This window comes from Quercus robur, chromosome 4 (assembly GCF_932294415.1).
Source record: "Quercus robur chromosome 4, dhQueRobu3.1, whole genome shotgun sequence".
Lineage (NCBI taxonomy): Eukaryota > Viridiplantae > Streptophyta > Magnoliopsida > Fagales > Fagaceae > Quercus > Quercus robur.
Window position 1 is genome coordinate 17,729,349 of NC_065537.1, and position 18,812 is coordinate 17,748,160.

General features: G+C 32.1%; 2 protein-coding genes across 7 annotated transcripts in view; both read right to left on the reverse strand.

Annotated features, from left to right (window-relative positions):
- Positions 1-685: 685 nt before the first annotated feature.
- On the reverse strand, positions 686-12,228 carry LOC126720712 (autophagy protein 5). Of its 5 annotated transcripts, none has more exons than XM_050423471.1 (8): positions 12,045-12,227; positions 11,808-11,935; positions 10,505-10,571; positions 9,534-9,623; positions 7,304-7,391; positions 4,947-5,045; positions 3,048-3,179; positions 686-1,364 (listed from the first exon to the last, which is right to left on the reverse strand). In XM_050423471.1, exons 1-8 carry the CDS (start codon positions 12,144-12,146, stop codon positions 1,048-1,050), a joined length of 1,023 nt encoding a protein of 340 aa, XP_050279428.1. In that variant the 5' UTR covers positions 12,147-12,227; the 3' UTR covers positions 686-1,047. The 5 variants fall into 5 exon arrangements, with proteins under 5 accessions (XP_050279428.1, XP_050279427.1, XP_050279430.1 ...); XM_050423470.1 differs by having other exon boundaries at positions 4,947-5,048; XM_050423473.1 differs by lacking the exon at positions 3,048-3,179 and having other exon boundaries at positions 12,045-12,228.
- Positions 12,229-16,587: 4,359 nt separating this feature from the next.
- The window catches only part of LOC126720715 (uncharacterized), a 30,685-nt gene continuing 28,460 nt past the window's right edge, over positions 16,588-18,812 (reverse strand). The window contains exons 7-10 of one of the 2 annotated variants that reach the window (XM_050423479.1): positions 18,461-18,574; positions 18,286-18,368; positions 17,810-17,881; positions 16,987-17,227 (exon numbers count right to left, since the gene is read on the reverse strand). In XM_050423479.1, coding sequence (XP_050279436.1) covers positions 17,182-17,227; positions 17,810-17,881; positions 18,286-18,368; positions 18,461-18,574 — 315 coding nt within the window. In that variant the 3' untranslated portion in view covers positions 16,987-17,181. Of the gene's footprint in view, positions 17,228-17,809; positions 17,882-18,285; positions 18,369-18,460; positions 18,575-18,812 lie in introns of both variants that reach the window. The other variant, XM_050423478.1, reaches the window with a different exon arrangement.

Consider the following 18,812-nt stretch of genomic DNA (forward strand, 5'->3'; position numbering starts at 1 on the left):
TGACCCCAACCAATAATTTGAGCCCAATTCCTATATGTATCTCATGACTAATAATTTTCTCTTCTAAAACATTTACTATTGAATTTTTCCTCCGCTTTGATTCTTTTGAGACCCTCTTAATGGCAACTTCTGTGTTGAATTCACTTAATAATCCCCTGTAAATGCCTCTAAATCCTCCTTCTTCGGCAAAGTTGCTTTGGAAGTGGAGAAACCAACACTAGCCCATTTCGGCAAAAATTTTATGAAGATGTTGAGAAATGAATTACCCAGTTTTTACAAGTTTGTTCCTTGAATTTGTGTCAATAACAGACTTTGTTTCGATAATCATGGGTATTATTTATGCTTACTTTTCTTGATTACTCTTGCTTCTGTTTAGTTTTGGAGCTCCAACTTTACACAAACATGTTCATACATTCCTAATATATACATGTACAAGTTTTCTTGATGTTTATGATATGAGGATAATGTCAGATTGATGGATCACAGGATCACATGATCCTCTGTTCTTGCGCTGTGCTTACCCAAAACTAATCATGTGTTTGGCCGCTTGTGCTCCATGACCCTCAATTTCAAAAACAATATACATGGCTTCAAGGCTAGGATTAACCCTGCCTTCCCATATTTTCACTCTGTTCTAAAGGTTGTTGGCGGTGCATCATGCACTATTTTGGACAAAAAGGTAGAGTTTGAGCCAATCATGGTTCTTCTAATGTTCACTGTTCTTATTTTACATAATATCTCAAATGGGGCGTAGACAAAAAGAAATAAATGATTATCTGTACATTGATAATGCAACTGTACAATTCTATACAAAAAAATAAAATGCAATTGCTTTTGTGGTCACCAAATAACAACATAGGCTATTGTAGACAAGTGTGCCTCTCTCCCTATGATAAAGTAGAGATCATAGGTACCTCTGGGAAGGAATAAATATGAGGAGAATGCTATTCCATTTGTGTGGCCTACTTTGATAATTAAATTAAAAGAATTTGGGTTGGCCATCCCATCTATGTCCCTGTTTAATTGGCCAATTAATATAAATGTTATCTATAGTACTTGTGGAACTTTCAGGCACACACAAATATGAAGATAATGCTCAGGATTCGTTAAGTTCTTCACTATCCAAGAGAAGGGTATTTCCATTTTGGGTTCAATCCCTTGGATACGGACAAGCTTGATTTCAACATTATCAGATGGATAGAAAGACTCCACATTTTCACTCAAATATTTCTCCCCCTCTTCTGAAGGAACCTTCTGTTCATTCTCGTCTTCATCTCTTGATGATTCCTCATTTGTTGAGGATTTGTTTGGAAAATATTCAGGAAGAATACTTTTTACTGCATCTTGTAAGGTGAAGTAATTACCTGCAGTACAAGAAATTAAGCAATGAATAGTCCTCAAGATGCTGAAACAAGTTGGCAGGTCACCACTAGATAAGATGTGCATGCACCAGGATGAATGTTACAGTTAGAAGACTACATGAAAACTAAGATAAAAAGAAGGAAATGAATCGTACACACATCTCTCAAGTATCATTCTCCTAAACCAATTGTCATCTGCAATTTCACTAAGCTTATTAAATATTCTAAAAACTGAACCAGAACGTGAGCCAGAAAGATGATCCAATCATGATTCAACATTACAAGGGGACATCAATTCTTGAAAATTTTGGACACAACACAGTGGGGATACAACGATTTATTAATACATGTTTTTAGGTATATTTTATTTTTTTAGGTATATTTTATTTTTTTAGGTATATTTTATTTATTTATAGGCATATTTCATGTTTATTTTAAGTTTTTGAAATAAAATATAACTATCCAACTCTTTTATAATCATATCTAAAAACAAAAAGAATTTTTTAAAATTTTTTCCTCCCAACACAATAAGGATAAATGAGTACAAGTATCCCTGGCATGTCTGACATGGACACAAAATGGGAGGTTTTGAAGTGTCAATTGCTTCTTAGCCAATAACATCATAAACACAACTACTAAATCACTTTAAAAACAATATAATTGTATTAAATCCCTTATTCGTTTTTTGCTCAAGTAAATCCCTCATTTGTTAGAGAACTTCATGATTGAGATTTCTTTTTTTTTTTGGCCCCTTTTTGGTGCTGAATAAAAAAGATCAAGGGCAATGATCAGCTGCAGCAACTGTCTACCTGGACAGCACCATGTGGCTCCTTATCCACTAAGAACTAGTGCTTGAGGGGTCTACATGGACCAACAAGGGGCTTGAATCTAGGGCTTGCTTCTTCGATGATTTATTATTGTTTGAGCAAGCCATGTGGATGAGGACAAGATGTTGTGGCTTCCTTCAAAAAGGGGTTTTAGGTGAAAAGTTACTGCAAAGCTATGTGATTGGGGGGCAATTGTTCTTTTTCTTGGAAGTGTTTGTGTAAAACCAAGGGTGGCCTTCTTCATGTGGTCTGCAGCAATGGAGAAAATTCTTATGACGTATATTTTGAGAGGGGTGGCACTCAAGAGTTAATGTCAGTGCCTAGTAGATGAAGTGGAAATACAAGGAAAGATAAGATATTTGTTTAAAGATAGGGTTAGCTAATATTGAAGGCAAGGACTTGTTAATTAAAGAGGTGACAAGAATATGGATAGGATAAAATCGCAGAAAAGAATACTCGCAGTCAACTCCAATTAGTATGTTGAGGATCCATGATCAACCCCAAAAGTTCACATAAAGAATGACCCGGGAAAAATAGTATGGGTAAAGCCCAAAACACAGGTATGGAATTACAGTTAACAGGGGGTATAATTCATATGTATTCACCAAAAACACTCAAATAAGGTGGTTAGTTGTCAGTAAGATATATCAATTTTCTAAACGGCAATTGTGTACTACCTTTTTCTCTGTCAACTAGCCATAAAAGTAGGTAGTCTATTCTATCCTGATGAATAATCCTTTTTTCCTGTTACAATCTATTGCATAAGAAAACTAAAAACACAGAATGAAAAGGCAACGAATTCAGTTCACCACATTTACATACTCCAAACAAATTGTTCTAACAATAGAGCGTTGCTTACCTTCTTCTCCATGGATCTCAACAGGCCGATTTATGTAAGAAATTTTGTCCCAACTATCAATTTGAGGTGCATCTTCTAGATCATCAAAATCCTCACTGACACTCCAAACATACAATCGAACTGGAACTCTACCTAATAATAGCTCCAACAATCATAAGCTTATTCACAGCAAAGATTAGAAAAAATAGGAAAGAAGTAACACCTACAACTACCACTAAAAAAATTAACATGGCTACATATTTTGAAAATCTAACAATTAGATTGCATATTCTCAAAGTTCTTAACATACATATCAAATTTCATGTCAATCGGACGTTATTTACCATTCGATCCATAAGCTTATCTTTTATGCATAATTTTAAACTACAAAAGCTCGAAATTTAAACATTTGATTGCTGACATAATATTGATCTTTGATCTTTTGAAAATTTTGCAAGCATGAAAAATATAAGAAAAAAATGCAATCCAATGGTGAATTTGTCAAAATTCACATCCAATCAAAAAATATTGAGTGGAGTTATAGCTATTAAATACAAACTAGTTTGTAACCAAACTTTGTTCCTAAAAACATAACAAAAGAAAGTTTGTGAAAAAGTAGTTGTAAAAGGCAGACTTTATCAAATAAATTACAACTTTGAAAAAGTGGTTATCACACAATTTTCAAAGTTACTAAACATAAGAATTCACACCATATCAACCATACAGCCAGAAGCTCGTAAAAAGAAAAATAATAATAATAATTTGACAGGTTCCTTAATGGGTTTGAAAGCAAAATGTAATCCAATAACATTGGAGCACATCTCCATGGACATTGAGAAGGAGAGAGCTCAAGCAAAAAGGATTTCTTTAAATTTAATATACGCACAGATAAAATCCTGAAAACCATTTCCTAGGAAAAAGGGTTCCCAAGAAGAACTATGTGCGAGAAATTTAAACCCCAGAAAGAGAAAAAGACTCAAAATAAGGACACCTAAATGAAAATAAAGAACAGAGAAAGCAAACCATGAATTATTGGTGTAGTGGCTCATACAAAGCAAAGGGCACAGAGGCTCAGAGGAAGAACAAAGTCTCATAAAAATTAGACCATCAAGAAAAGTAAAATGAAGATAGTTTTCCTTCATTTCCCATACTTGAGATGTAAACTGGCCTAGTCTAATTGATATTGAGAATAGTATTTAGGTTTTCACATAAGTATGTCAGTGGTTTGGCTTCTTTTGATTTTGTAACTTAAGGAAATTAAGCTAATTTATAGATATCCTCCCTCACTAGCTGTAGTAATGGTCCACTGGTTTGTTTTAAATTTATTCTGATATGAAAGTATATTGCTTGAATAAAATAATATGTTTACGTAGTTTAAAAATTGGGCACCGCCAAAAACTAGCAATATGATCAGTTATCTAACAATTTCAATCTTGCACATTAGATAGACCTAAGAAAATCTTTCAAAGCCATTAACTTATGAACATGATATAAGGTGAGCTCCATATAAACTAATTAGCATCATTACCTGATAGACCTAGAACATAAGGGTATAAAATATGCTATATACAAGAACAACAACAACAAAGCTATAATCACAAAATTTTGGAGTTGGATATGGATCCTCAACAAATTAGTTAAGGTCGGCCACATATATTCTTTTCTTCTGTTCTTATTCTATCTGAAGTTATACTTTCTATTACTTCCTTGATTGCATGTACTTTAATGTTATTTTTGGTCTTCCTCTATTGCATGTACTTTAATGTTATTTTTGGTCTTCCTCTACCTAAGTCTATCTATTACTCATGGAAACATAGAAAATGATTCGTTGACATTTATTTTTTCATTATTTAACATGTTTGTATATCAATTACAGTGAAGCACCGAGACTGGAATGTGCTTTCGGTAGACTTTGCTCACCTGTCTTGACTTGTCCTTGTCCACCGCTATCTGCGTATTCATCTCCAACTGTTCCAAGCTTAAGTTTAGATGATATCCGTACGTAGGCTTCCAAATTACCTGCTATACAATGTCTGTTAACACACTGAAAAGCTCAACAAGCTAATGAAAATGCCGCATTCAGTGCTCACAACACAAAGTAAATGCTTTTTGAGGAAATATAAAAAATAAATAAATAATTTGTGTTTCAAAAAACTAATACAAAATACAATAATCCCAAGAAGTATAATCAATTTTATAATATGAAAAATATTTTTATGCTTATCAGTCAAATAATTTTTGTGTTACAATAAATTTCTTTTTTATTGGAGAAACAATGAACAAATATGGCTTATCTGTTTTACAATGAATAAATAAAATTAACAGAAGCAAATTTAGATTGGGCTTAACTGTTTTTTTTTTTTTTTAATATGATAATTTGATAATTAGGGGTATCTAAATCTTGGGCGTCTCCATTGCAAACACCAGGAAGTGCCAGTCAAGCTACAAGATTCTTAGCGGCTTTTATCTGTTTCTACTTTCGACCTCATTTGGTATAATTTTCTAAAAATCATTTGTTAGAAAAGTATTTTCCTTTGATTTTTTAGAAATGGTCAGACAGCAAACTTATATATGAAATATCTAAACAACTACGGCGTACCTATACTAACAGGTGCATTTCTTAATAGGACAAAGTTTGAAAGGTAATAGATAACCTTGTTAATTTCTGGGTGAGTAGCTGAGGCTCCTGGAACAAGCTTGTCTATGGCAGCCAACATCTTATGGACACCAAGTAACATCATTTGTACTTGGCAGCTTAAGATATATGATCTGTGAATCACTAGCAATGATATGAATTGTACACGATAAAGTAATGGGTGAATTATTGGAATCTAAGCAACTCAAGGTACTAGCTTGAATCATTAGGCAGGGGCAGCTCTATGCATAGGCTCCCAAATTGTGCATCAACAATCAGTTTCAACAGGACTTTTTTATTAAAAAAAATGTGGGTTGTGAGCTCTCTCCACACTCTTAATGCCCCACACCAAAATCACTTTTTGTAAGCCAATCTCCCACACAATGGATTGTCAATATTAGCCATCAAATCTTCCACCACACACCAAAAAATCTCTCTTCACCAAAATCAAAATTGGAAATTAGGTTTCAGCTTTCCTTCACCACGCATCATGTTACCGAAGGTAAACTAAAATTCCTTATTTTAAAAATTAGTACATTTTCATCTATTTTTAATAAATTTTATGCTTGAACCATGATTTTGATTATCTATATAAAACTAGTTATGGTTTGGTTAGAATTAATTGATCTAATAATGTATTAAATTCATATTTACTTGAGCAGGTTGGGGCTTTTGCGTGATTCCATTGTTAAGTGAAACTGCAATAGTATCTTTAATAAAATAAATTCTATTGTTCTATGCATTGAAATTTATTTTAAAATTTTCATATTATAATTTTATATTGTAGTAGTATTTTTTTTATTATAAATTTCTACTAGAAAATAGCAATTTGGATATGAAAAACTTAAAGAAAAATATGAGAGAGAGAGAGAGAGAGAGAGAGAGAAGAATAAAAATAATAATTTGATCTCAAATAACATCTCTAAATAAATTTTTGCTAATAATATAGATGAAAATCTCACAAATGAGCAAGAAATTTATCAAAAGAGTTAGAAGATAATGAAATTATACAATATAAGACATAGCACTGGAAACAATTAGAACAATGTTCAAACATGTAATATAATAATTATTGATGATATAAAGATTAGATATTTTTTATAATGCATGTGTAGAATTTCACCACCAATATTTAATCTAACAATTAGATTATCAACAAAAAAAAAAAAAAAAAAAAAAAAAAAAAAAAAATTACTATAGATAAAAACCTACTTAAAACCAAATACATCACAAGAATATTAAGCGGATTACACACATTTACAATTGAAAAAATGATGTCAGAAAAATTTAAATATTAACACTTAAATAATAATTTTGTATGTAAAAAAGTATGAACAATGGATTTTAAATAAAAATATAGATATATAAATAAATAAATATTGAATAAATATTATTTAATCAATATTTGAATATAAAAATGGTCCTACTTAAAGTTGTTGTTTTTCAGATTATATCAATTCGGTCCTGTCATTAGGATCATGCAAAGGGCACTTCATTGTTCATAGTGTTACATTTCACCTATTGTGTTGATAATGATAAATAAATTTGCCTTCATTTTAGCGTTTATGCATCAATTCAAAGCATCAAGATGTGGGAAAAAATATGTATAATCTCCCAATTATTTAGAAATTAGCAGACATACCATTTAAAACAGAGCGCCAAAGCTCCACCTGATCAGGTTGAGACATGTTCATGACATTCTTGCAGTTTCCATTGATTATATATGCTGCCTGTTCGTCAGAAATAAACATTATTGTTGACAATCATTTTCTTGGTGTACATAACAATTAATTTCAAAAACACGTATATTTCCATTGATAGATTTTTATTTTTAATAAGTTTGGCCTCAAGGAGAGGGGGAAAGGGAGATTTGATTGAACTAGTGACATCCACTTCATGAGGCATGATCCCTAGCGAATGGTGCTACCCTTTGGCATTTCCATTGATATGTTATTACAGTTTCCAATCATTATAAAAATATATATTAAAAAAAATAAAGACTGTTAACAAGAAATGAACAGCTGCATTCCATCAACAAAAATTTTAGCACCTCGGTTTCTGGGTTACAGATTTATTGTTCAATACTCTCACCAAATTTTTCTCCGCAATAGCTAGGTTGTCAAGTAAACCTATTTCACTCTTTCCTATCATTTTTAATAGGGCCTAGGTCTTTGTATGAAAAGGTAGGGGGATTAGGGTGGGAATAATCATAAGATGCATTAGAACTGTAAGGACTGAGTTCTCAAATCTTGTAAAGGAAGATGCACTTGGTCAAAATCATTTCAGTTTCAATTCCAGACATTAATGAAAGGTCAACTTCTGGACCATACAACAAAAGCCTATGTAAAATATTCAACCCAGACCATACTACACCAAAGCAACACATTGGATTTGGCTTGATATTTTGTAATTTGTTATCTCAATAATTAAGAGCAATGAAATGATTTTTACTGACCATAAATCATATTAGTTAATGCGGGATAAGCCTAATCCATGACTGCATGTGGTATTTCAAACAGCAGAACAAACTTAAGGGAAGTTAGAATAGGACAATGGCGAAGAAAATAAGCACCCAAACTAACCCAGGAAAAGATGCTACTCAATGAATATTGATATTGATAGGTGTTCTGCAAGACACCACCCCTCCCCCACCCCTATCCCCAGCAGGTGCCAAAGAAAAGCCCAGTTAGAATTATCCAACCTATCCTCACAACCAAGGTAGAAGATGACAATGTCCCAAGGCTACCCATAGTAGAGCCTTAACTGAACCCCACTCACAGAGACTATATCTACATGAGGATAACTCTTCTTTTTTTTTTGGATTAGTAAAGAGGATAACTCTTATTTTAATTGGAAACAACATATTGTAAAGAACTAAGTATGACACACACACAGAGGCATGCAATACACACAGGTTTATGAAATGAAACTTAAAACAAGCACTCTCAAGACACAATAGGGACAAATTGTGAAGGGAACTGATATCTAAACAAAAATTTCCAACAAAATAGAGCACTATTTTGAAGGGATACACCAGCATGTACAGAAAGGAGCAAACTCTATCAGAACCAAAGAGTTAGAGAGCTTAATTTTATTTCTGCCCACAAACATAAGCACATTTCCCAACCCCCCCCCCCCCCCCCCCCCACCCACCTCAAAAAAAAAAAAAAACAAAAGAAGAAATACCAAGGCCTAAGTTGACATTTTATTACAACCAATAACCTAACAAAAAGCCATCACTCGTAAACCACCATTATAATCTCAAATTACTTTTCTTAGCATGAAGCTAGAGTTCCATGTAAAGCTTGACCCAAAAAAAAAAAAAAAAAAAAACAAAACAAAACAAAACAAAAAACTACTGAGCTTTAGCTCAAACAGCATCTCCTCCCCCCAGAAGAAATGGAGGGTAAGATTGTGGGATCAAAACCGACTGGGTGTGTGTGTAAACTTACCAATCAAAAGAAAAAAAGAACAAAAAGTAAAGTGTATACATTATTACACTGGAACTTAAGAAAATAATGATTATTAAGTAAGTTCAGTCCTCTTCATAATTTAAATGAACTTTGGATTGTATTATCAGACTTCAAAATTCTCTCATGAGCAGCCCAGTCAAGCAGAACAATACCTAACAACCTAGATCAGGCTGGGAAACTATCAATATTGCTTAGGCTAAATATGCAATAAGTACCTCAGACATTTTCTTCTATTTCCCATTAAGTATTGCCCCATCACATCTTCATCAACTATATCCCATTTTCAAACATTTTCTTCTATTTCCCATTATATATGCAAATTTCCATATTTTGATGCCACGGTGAATTACATCAAAATTATTACAATCCAACAAACTTTTCCAACAATTAAAGACTGACCTCTTTCAAAGAATTAATAAAGCTCCATTTTACACTATCTTCACCTTCACACGGGACTAATATATTTGATGGGTATCCTCTAAAATGTACCTGTAGAAAGAAGATCCAAAAATACAAATTTCACATAAAAACTGTTGCATATGGAAATAAATATATATAAAAAATTAAAAATTAAAAGACAAGAAAAAGAACCAGATTATTCCATCATCCAAAACATGTAGTCTGTCAAGAAAATATTCCTTGACTTGTATAAGAAACATAATTAATAGATTTTCCGTTGCTATTATCATATCAAATTCGTCTTGACATGGCAGTCTATATGGTCCAATTTCATCTACTTTAATAAATTTAGGAAACCGATGCATGTAACTTTATTTGTATCAACACATATTTGCATGGTTTTTCCTTAAAATCCTGGAATGAATTTCTCATTTCAAGGTTTTTCTTAAGGTTAAAATGTATAGGGGAAGTGAATGAGTCCCAATACCCAGTGCATGAGGCTCCCCACTTCTGTGGGGTCTGAGAGAGGCAATTGGTAGGAATCCTTGTCCCCATTTTTGGAGAGGGAGACTGATTCCCAGAATTTCATATTGCATAAATATAGAAATATTTGGTTGTTCACAGAAATGGGGAAATCTGGTTCCATATTATATATAGGAAAGCAGCTTCTGAAATAACATTATGTGTCCCATTATCAAATTTATATGAATCCACAACTATTTTTGGTTGTTTTGGACCAAAATTTGTTTCATAATTTACTTTTTCATTCTTAACCTACCAGGGATAATTCAATTTGAAATGACATAAAGCAAATTTAAACAATGACCAGTAAATCAAAGCAGCTACATAGCATCACATAGCAATTGCTCAGACTTCAAAGACAAATTCAGACTCTTTTTCGTCCTTAATGAGCCTTATCTCATATTTCAATGGCAATTCAAACTATGAAAATACCAAAGCCATCAACATACTGTTAGATTCCAAGGTCTTTCTGGTTCAGCACACAGAAGGTCAAAAAGAACTCCTGTTGGTATATACCTACAAAATGGAGACAAATTCAATCAACAAAATTTTTAAACCTGCGAGAAAATGAAAGAAAATACAACATATATAGGATCAAATAAGTATGCTGCTAACACAAGATGCTAGTATCAGCTGTCTCGCATACATATAAGTATATGAAAATCGTGTCAATATATAGAGTAAAAAGAAATATCTTCTGTATATAAGGCAGAGCATACATCTCTATTTTTCTTTTGTTCATTAAATTACACTTTTTTTTTCTTTGTTTTTTTTTTTATCAGTAGGTACACATGCACCCGGTGGATCTTGTACTCTCGACTTCACCCTCCACCTTTCTACTAGAAGTTATAAGGTGAGGAGGTGGCTACATTACACTAGTATATCGTATCAAAAAGTTTTGAGATTCCCAATCTTGATGAACAAATAGTTTTCAGGCTCTATCGTACTCTTATGTAATTTGATAGTCCTAAAAATCATATCAAGTTAGTCCCTTCGTGGTCTTGCCATTACATGGCAAAATTTGACAAAGCCATGCGGAAATCCATTTTAAAGAAAAGGCTATAGAATAACTAAGTTAGTAAATTTATAAGTTTTTGAAGACTACAAAAGAAATTTTCTGTTAAAGAGGCCAAGCCCTAAGATTGTTATCCGTGTTTATTGTATCTAATTCTACTTAGAGTGCAAGTAAAGTAATCCAAGTCTTACTTCAAGTACAAGTAAGGTCATTCGATTGTTAGTTTAGCATTTAGCCACCTATAAATACCAATTAACAGGTTCTTTGTAATAAAACTCAACTCAATTTTTCTTTTTTCTTTTTTCATAATGTAGGAAAATTTTCTAAAAAAGAGTTCTTTTTACTCAGTTAAACCTATCCCCCCCACCCCCCGCCAGAAGTAGTTGTCAGCATTCACCTCGATGTGCTAAACAGGAATGGGCCAGTGGGACCACCCCTGACAGAGTCATGCTGACACCACATAAAGTGACACAACTTATACCGCAACTTTACACGAGTTGTGAATAATATAGGGGTGATGACCACTCAGAACTCACCACGTGAGCAAGTTGTGGCACAAGTTGTGCCACTTGGCAGCAGCCATTACTCCGCCTGATAGGTAAAACCTCGAGTCAAATCACTTTTTACCGTTAGTCCAGACACTCTCCCTTACCGATATACTTTTACCCAAATTAAATAAATAAATATATATATATATATATAAATAAATTAAAATATAAAAAAGTAAAAAGGCAGACCATTTGAGGGGCAAGCCATTGTAGTCGAACCAAACGGTGTCAGGGGAGCCAGGAGGGAGTGCGTTACTGAAATGGGGCTTTATTTGAGGAACCAACAAAGGTAAGTATCCAATTCGAGGAGCCAAGATCTGAAAACCCATTCACATACATACATAATTTTTACTTTTTTGAGCTTTTACAATCAAAAAAAAAAAGTAGTGAATTAAGAAAATTTGTTGTTGAAGAATAGGAATTTACCAGTGCGGGTGGAGGAGTAGGGAGAGTGGTGACTTCGGATTCATGGAGATGAATTTGAAGCGGAATCGCTCCTTCCCATACGTACTTCTGTGCTTCTTCCATATTTTTCCCAATCTCTCTCTCTCTCTCTCTCTCTCAGTTTCCAAGCTCAATTTTGTATTTCTATTTTCTATGCTTCTTTTGTTTTCTCTTTACGTTATTAAAGAAAGAGTGAAATTACACTTTTGCACCTTTATAATTGGGATTTTTTTTTTTTTTTTTGCTTCTTTAAAAAGTTTGAATTTTTAAATTTGATCCTACTTTTAAAAATAATCATTCTTTTTTTTTCATTTTTATGACTGATTTGAACATTAAGTGCTAACCAAAAAAAAAAAAAAGTGCTAACCAAAAAAAAAAATTCTTCTAAAAAAAAAAGAGTGCCAAGTGTCTTTTTTTTTTTTTTCTCAAATATTTTAGTACAAAAAAAATACACAACTTTTGTCATAACTTTCCATATGATTGACTTTGATTAGTAAATAAAAAATGGTAGGTCTATATGAAAGTGACGGAAACTAATCACATTAATAAAAAAAGTTGTAATTGTGAATTTGTTTATGGTATTAGAAGTAATGTTAAAGACACATAAAATGACATAATTTGTGCCACAACTCACCTACGTGGCAACTTATAAGTGGTAGAGATGTGATGTGGGTCTATATGGGGATACACCTCTACCACTCACAACTCATCACATGAACAAATTATAATACAAATTATGTCATTTTATGTGTCCCTACTCTTAGGTTGCGTTTGGATTGGGATGAAAAGTCTGCGTCTGCGTTTACGTTTTTTTTTTTTTTTTTTTTTCACGCGTTTTTGAGCGTTTTGAGGGGTGCGGCTACTGTTCATGCACTGTTCAATGAACAGTAGCCGCAAACTTTGACTTTTCAAATATTTTTGGACCAATCACAACACATCGTGTACTGTTCATGGACCCACAAATTTCACTTTTCAGCAACTTTTTCATTAAAAATGGGTCCCACGATACTATTCACACATTTAAAAATTATTTCGCTACAGTGTTTTTCAGTTTTCAGTTTTAGTTTTCAGTTTTCAGCTGTATCCAAACGGACCCTTAGTGTTAGTCTATTGCATGAATACTTCTCTCTCTAGGCCAAATTGGTCAGGTACATTGAATGGTCAAAATCAAATAAAAATCTAATTCTAGTTGTTATTTTCTTTGTCTGTATGAGTCAAAATTGAAATCAGTATATGCATATGACTTGGCTTTTTTACCTACTTTTTATTAAAGAAATAAAAATCACTTATTTAGTTTTTTTTTAAGATGTAATTTATTAAATCCTAGCTTATTAAAACATCCACAGAATATCCCTCAAAAATAATAACCATACGAAATTTTGAAAAATAAGAAATAGGAGTTACCAAAGTAAGTGGAATCATAAGGAGAGTTTTTCCCTACCCAATTTGTATATACAAGCTTCTTTTTCTTTTCTTTTTTCACGTTATTATAAAGAGTGAAATTACAAATTTGAAATTTAAAATTTGTGTTTTTTTTTATGTTGGTTATTTAAGATTGAAATTTCTCATTTTGATCTATTTTAATTTGATTCTGGTTTTAAAATAGTCGCTTTGTTTATTGTTTTATGTTTGTGGGGGCCTTTTTTGTGACTTTTCAAGCCCAAGTCCCGTGGCCAGATATAAGGCTTTTTGGATCTTGGGATTTCTAGGCCCAAAGGGTTTCACCTTTCAAAAGAAGTTGGGTTTGGTTCCTCCTGAAAAGATCCGTTTGCAGAACCAACCTATGCACAAAGAGCAAATCCAAAAAATAAAAATAAAAATTAATGAAAGAAATAACAATAATGCTTAAGTTGTTATCTAGTCCAAATAACAATAATGCTAATTTCCACAGCCTTAACGTTTTTGGCCGAAGGCCTGTAAAAAAATCACCAAAAAAGATGTCTCAGCTAGCTCTCTAATCTTATTCAAATTTTTGCAATATGTTATGTTATTCTTCAAAGTTGTTGATTTAAAATGAATTTTTTTTTTAAAGGCCTTTTACTTTTAAAAATTGTTTAGACTCTAAAGTTTGCAAAATTGGGAAGCTACACCAATTTTTTTTTTTAATTGTTTTCTTTTCAATTTATTATCCTTATGTCATGTAACATACTTCGAGTATGTTACAATAACTAACAAAATTGCTTTAAACAAAAGTTTATTACTAAAGTCTCAAAATGGTTTTAAAGTTTCTAGAAATTTAAAAAATTGTTTATTATTTTTTGTGTTATTTTAATACAATAAGCTATTTTTTGTTTAATAATAATAATAATTAGATATTACATACTGTGCATGCATTATATGACTGAAATGAGTGAATTTAAGTATTCACACATATACTTGCACTATGTGACTTAAATTGTACGACATAGTTTTGTCATATAATATAACTCATTATAAATATATTAAAATCATTAACATAATTTACTTTAAGTGAAATTATATTGTAAAAATTTTAAGAAAATAAAATACTACACCAATTAAAACTTCATTATAAAAAATTTTGAAAAACTTTCATTATTTATTTTAAATTGTTTTATAATCTAAGTAAATTATATGTCTTATCTGTTATAAATTTCTTTAAAGGTGATCTAAGGTAAGAAATGAATAAAGGGGTTTTAGAATCATTTTCTTTCTTAAGAGAGGTATAAGAAGGGGTGATTCTGTCTTCTCTTTCTTGTAGATTTTCACCAATTATTTTTAAATAAACATTATTATAATTATTCTGTTGAATTATGTTATCTAAATTCTTATAGTCATTACTTAAATTAGTCTTTTTAATAGGGGTAGCCAAATCTTGTGGTCGTTTATTTATAAAGGGAGTAAGTCATAGTATGTCTTGAAAAATAACTCTGGTTGAAAAATAAACTCTGACTAATCTGTCGATGGATGAATAGTTTGAACTTTTCATAAATAGTGACATTTTTTTTTTATAATGCATGCTTTGCTGTAGATGTTCCTTCCTTTCTTCTAACTTCTTTCTATTATCATCATGTCTTCTGCAATTATAAGGTTTTGCCATAGATGCTTCATTCCTATCTTTCTTCTTGCAGTATTCTTTCTATCTTCTTCCTATCTTTAGTTGTCTATCTTCCTTCTATCCTCATTTAATCCGTAGGTGCCTATCATTCTTCTTACTATCATCTTCCTTTTGTCTCATTCTGTCCTCTTGCAATGATGAAATGTGGAATCTTCAGCTGTCTATCTTGCAACGATGAAATGCAGAGATTCTTTTGCATATCTGTTTGTCTTGTTCAAGGGTGTTAATGAACAGTAGTCTGACATGCTGACTTGTGAAGCCCAAGTCCTGTGGCTAAATATAAGGCTTTTTGGATCATGGGGTTTCAAGGCCCAAAGGGTTTCAACAAAAGTTGGGTTCGGTTCCTCCCTGAAAAGGGAGTCCGTTTGCAAAACCAAGCTATGCGCAAAGAGCTAATCCAAAAATAAATCAGTGAAAGAAACAACAATAATGCTTAAGTTGTTATCTAGTCCAAATGACAATACAGATTATCTACGAGAGATGGATCACAAAGTCTTGGAACCAAACTTCCACAACCTTAATGTTTTAGTAGGAGGCCTGTTAAAAAATCACCAAAAAAGATGTCCCATTTAGCTCTCTAGCCTTATTCAATTTCTTGCAAAATGTTACGTTACTCTTCAAAGTCGTTGAATTGAATCAAAACTATATTTAAAACGAAAATGTTTTTTTTTTTTTTTAAGGCCTTTTACTTTTAAAAATTGTTTAGACTCTAAAGTTAGAAAAATTGGGTAGCTACACAAATTTTTTTTTTTTTTTAATTGTTTTCTTTTCATTTTATTATCCTTATGTCAAGTAACATACTAAGAGTATGTTACAATAACTAACAAAATTTCTTCAAGTAAAAGTTTATTACTAAAGTCTCAAAAAGGTTTTAAGGTTTCTAGAAATTTAAAAAATTGTTTATTATTTTTTGTATTATTTTAATACAATAAACTATTTTTTGTTTAATAATAATAATAATAATAATAATGCTGTAATATTTAAATATTACATATTGTGCATGCATTTTATGACTGAAATGAGTGAATTTAAGTATTTCAGACATATACTTGCACAATGTGACTTAAATTGTACAACATAATTTTGTCATATAATATAACTCATTATAAATATATTAAAATCATTAACATAATTTACTTTAATTGAAATTCTATTATAAAAATTTGAAGAAAATAAAATACTACTCCAATTAAAACTCCATTATGACAAAATTATTTTATAAAAAGTTCTGAAAATATTTCATTATTTATTTTAAATTATTTTATAATCCATAAAAAAAAAAATTAATTTTAACAGAACTATCTTACACATAGGTCATGTCAATAAGTAATATATCTTTATATTATATTATTAAAAATATTTTCTTTAATTACACATAATTCTTATCTAATATATGAATAGTAAGGCAGAAACATGGATCATTACAGAATATACCACATTTTTCACAACTTGATTGCAAACATTACTACTAAATATAAAGATTTTACGGTTCTTGGATGCTGGTAACATTTTCTATTGGGAATAATAGAATCTCTTTCCCTTTCCACCCCTTCCCTAAAAGCTTTCAATCTCATGGGTTAACAACCTGAAAACATCAGGTTCCTCTGGCACATAGCATTGTGCAAACCAATTCAATCAACCTAAAGCTCTTAAAACTTCGTTATTTTTCAGAATCAGATGGATAGAAAAAAGTTTCTAATCAATCTACATTCTTTGCAATTGTGAAAAGCAATGTCACCCATTATAAGCCTTCCAAGCCCACCAAAAGTGATGGAATTACTAGGATTCGCATGTACAAACTCCATCACTTTTACCCTTTACAATTCAGCATGACGTTCTTCGGTGCCATTGCTTCTCCTTCTTTCCTTTCTTATGCTGCAAGTTGAATGGACTCCAGCCCTTTCTGCGTTTGGAGCATTCACAAAAGAGCCTGCTGAAGCCACGACTCAAATGCTTCTTCATCTTCATCCATCATTTCAGCATCCAAATCCCATGGGAATCTGCATGACTTGGATCGTTGAGTTTTCTCCAGGCCATCCATGTTTACATGGAAGCTGGGCTGATGAGTGTTGGGCCTACAAGCCATTCCCTGCACAGAACAATTCAAGATTTAAAATACTAAAGATGGAATTGATCATGTAAAGAAACGTTGATCATTTTCCCAGCAATTATATTATGCGCAAAGTGAAGCAACACAAACACCATAACACTTGCAAAACTTTCATGAGTTGTCCAAAGGGTTAGAAATCCCTGGTTTTTTCTTGAAAGGAAAACTACAAGCCAGTATACAGCATTTCATATGCAAATGATAGCTAGCATGTGTTTTTGACATAATTCGCCAAGTTTCGCTACTTTGAAAACGGGGGGTCCTAAGTAACACATACATAAACAATTTGTAAAAGGCCAATTTTGGCTTTTTGCATTCTCTTATATTCTTTCAGAAAACACAATGGATACAAAAATGTACACATAAATGCAGCCTAAAAACTTAGAATAATACATATGCCGCCAATAAATTTGATGCTGCCCTCAGTGGGTACCCACCTAAATGAGTCAAAACAGAAGACCATATATATATATATATATATATCCTTAAATAAAATTCTAAAACTCAAAATAACAAATGGACATGGTTATAGGAATTATATGCACAAAGATGCAAACCACTGACCTGACAGATAGCCCATTCTGATACATCAAAGATTTTGCTCTCAGCATAGACAAAAGCACGTGGTATTTCCACCTAAAAGACAATAAAAAAAAAATTCTAAATGAATACTGCATGCTAATCACATCACTGTAATCAGGAAAGACATTGATAATGATTCAATAAAACAAAGCAAACATGCAGCATGATAAGGTGAATAAAATTTTTTATACATGACGGTATGGTGAACATGAAATTTAAAAGAAAAAAAATACCACTATACCAGAACAAGTGAGCTTGTATTTTGAGCATTTGGAAAATGACAAATACTCTCATGTTAAGATGATACCAGAATTTTATTGTTTAAGGCACACATTACAAATGCCCTCATAATTTAGCACGGTAATGTTAGGTTTACTTATAGGGGTAGTGATGATATGGTGAACTTAACATACATGTACTTCAATATACATACTCAAAAGTATGTATATATGAATTACCTTTGAGGACATTCAAATACCAGAGAGCCTCTGTATTCAACCCATCCATCTCCATCCTTGGCTTGATGATACTGACAACAATCCTGATGCCAAAACAAGTCTCACAACTCATGGCTACAAAAATCAAGTGCAGAAACGGATGATTGGGGAGTGGGGGAGAGAGAGAGAGAGTAACCTGACACCATCTTGCCGTAGCCTTGCTCCTATTGGTGCATACCCATATATGTGAAAGGCCACACTTGGTGCACTGTATACGTCTCGACTCTTCAGAGCGATAGTCCTGATTACCCTGCTCATGGTAGCAGTGGCGTTAAGAAATTTCATTTGAGGTTATCACTCAGTATCAGTGACTTTGGTGCAGACACTAAATCTATTATCTGAGGGGAATATCTTATCTTATGTATTTGGATCAGTTTTGATTAGATTTGATTAGACTAAGACTTTCATTTATAGTTTGAGTTCAACTAGGATTAGTTTTCATGGGATATTATCTTTATCTTTATCTTTATTAAATAAAGATAAAGATA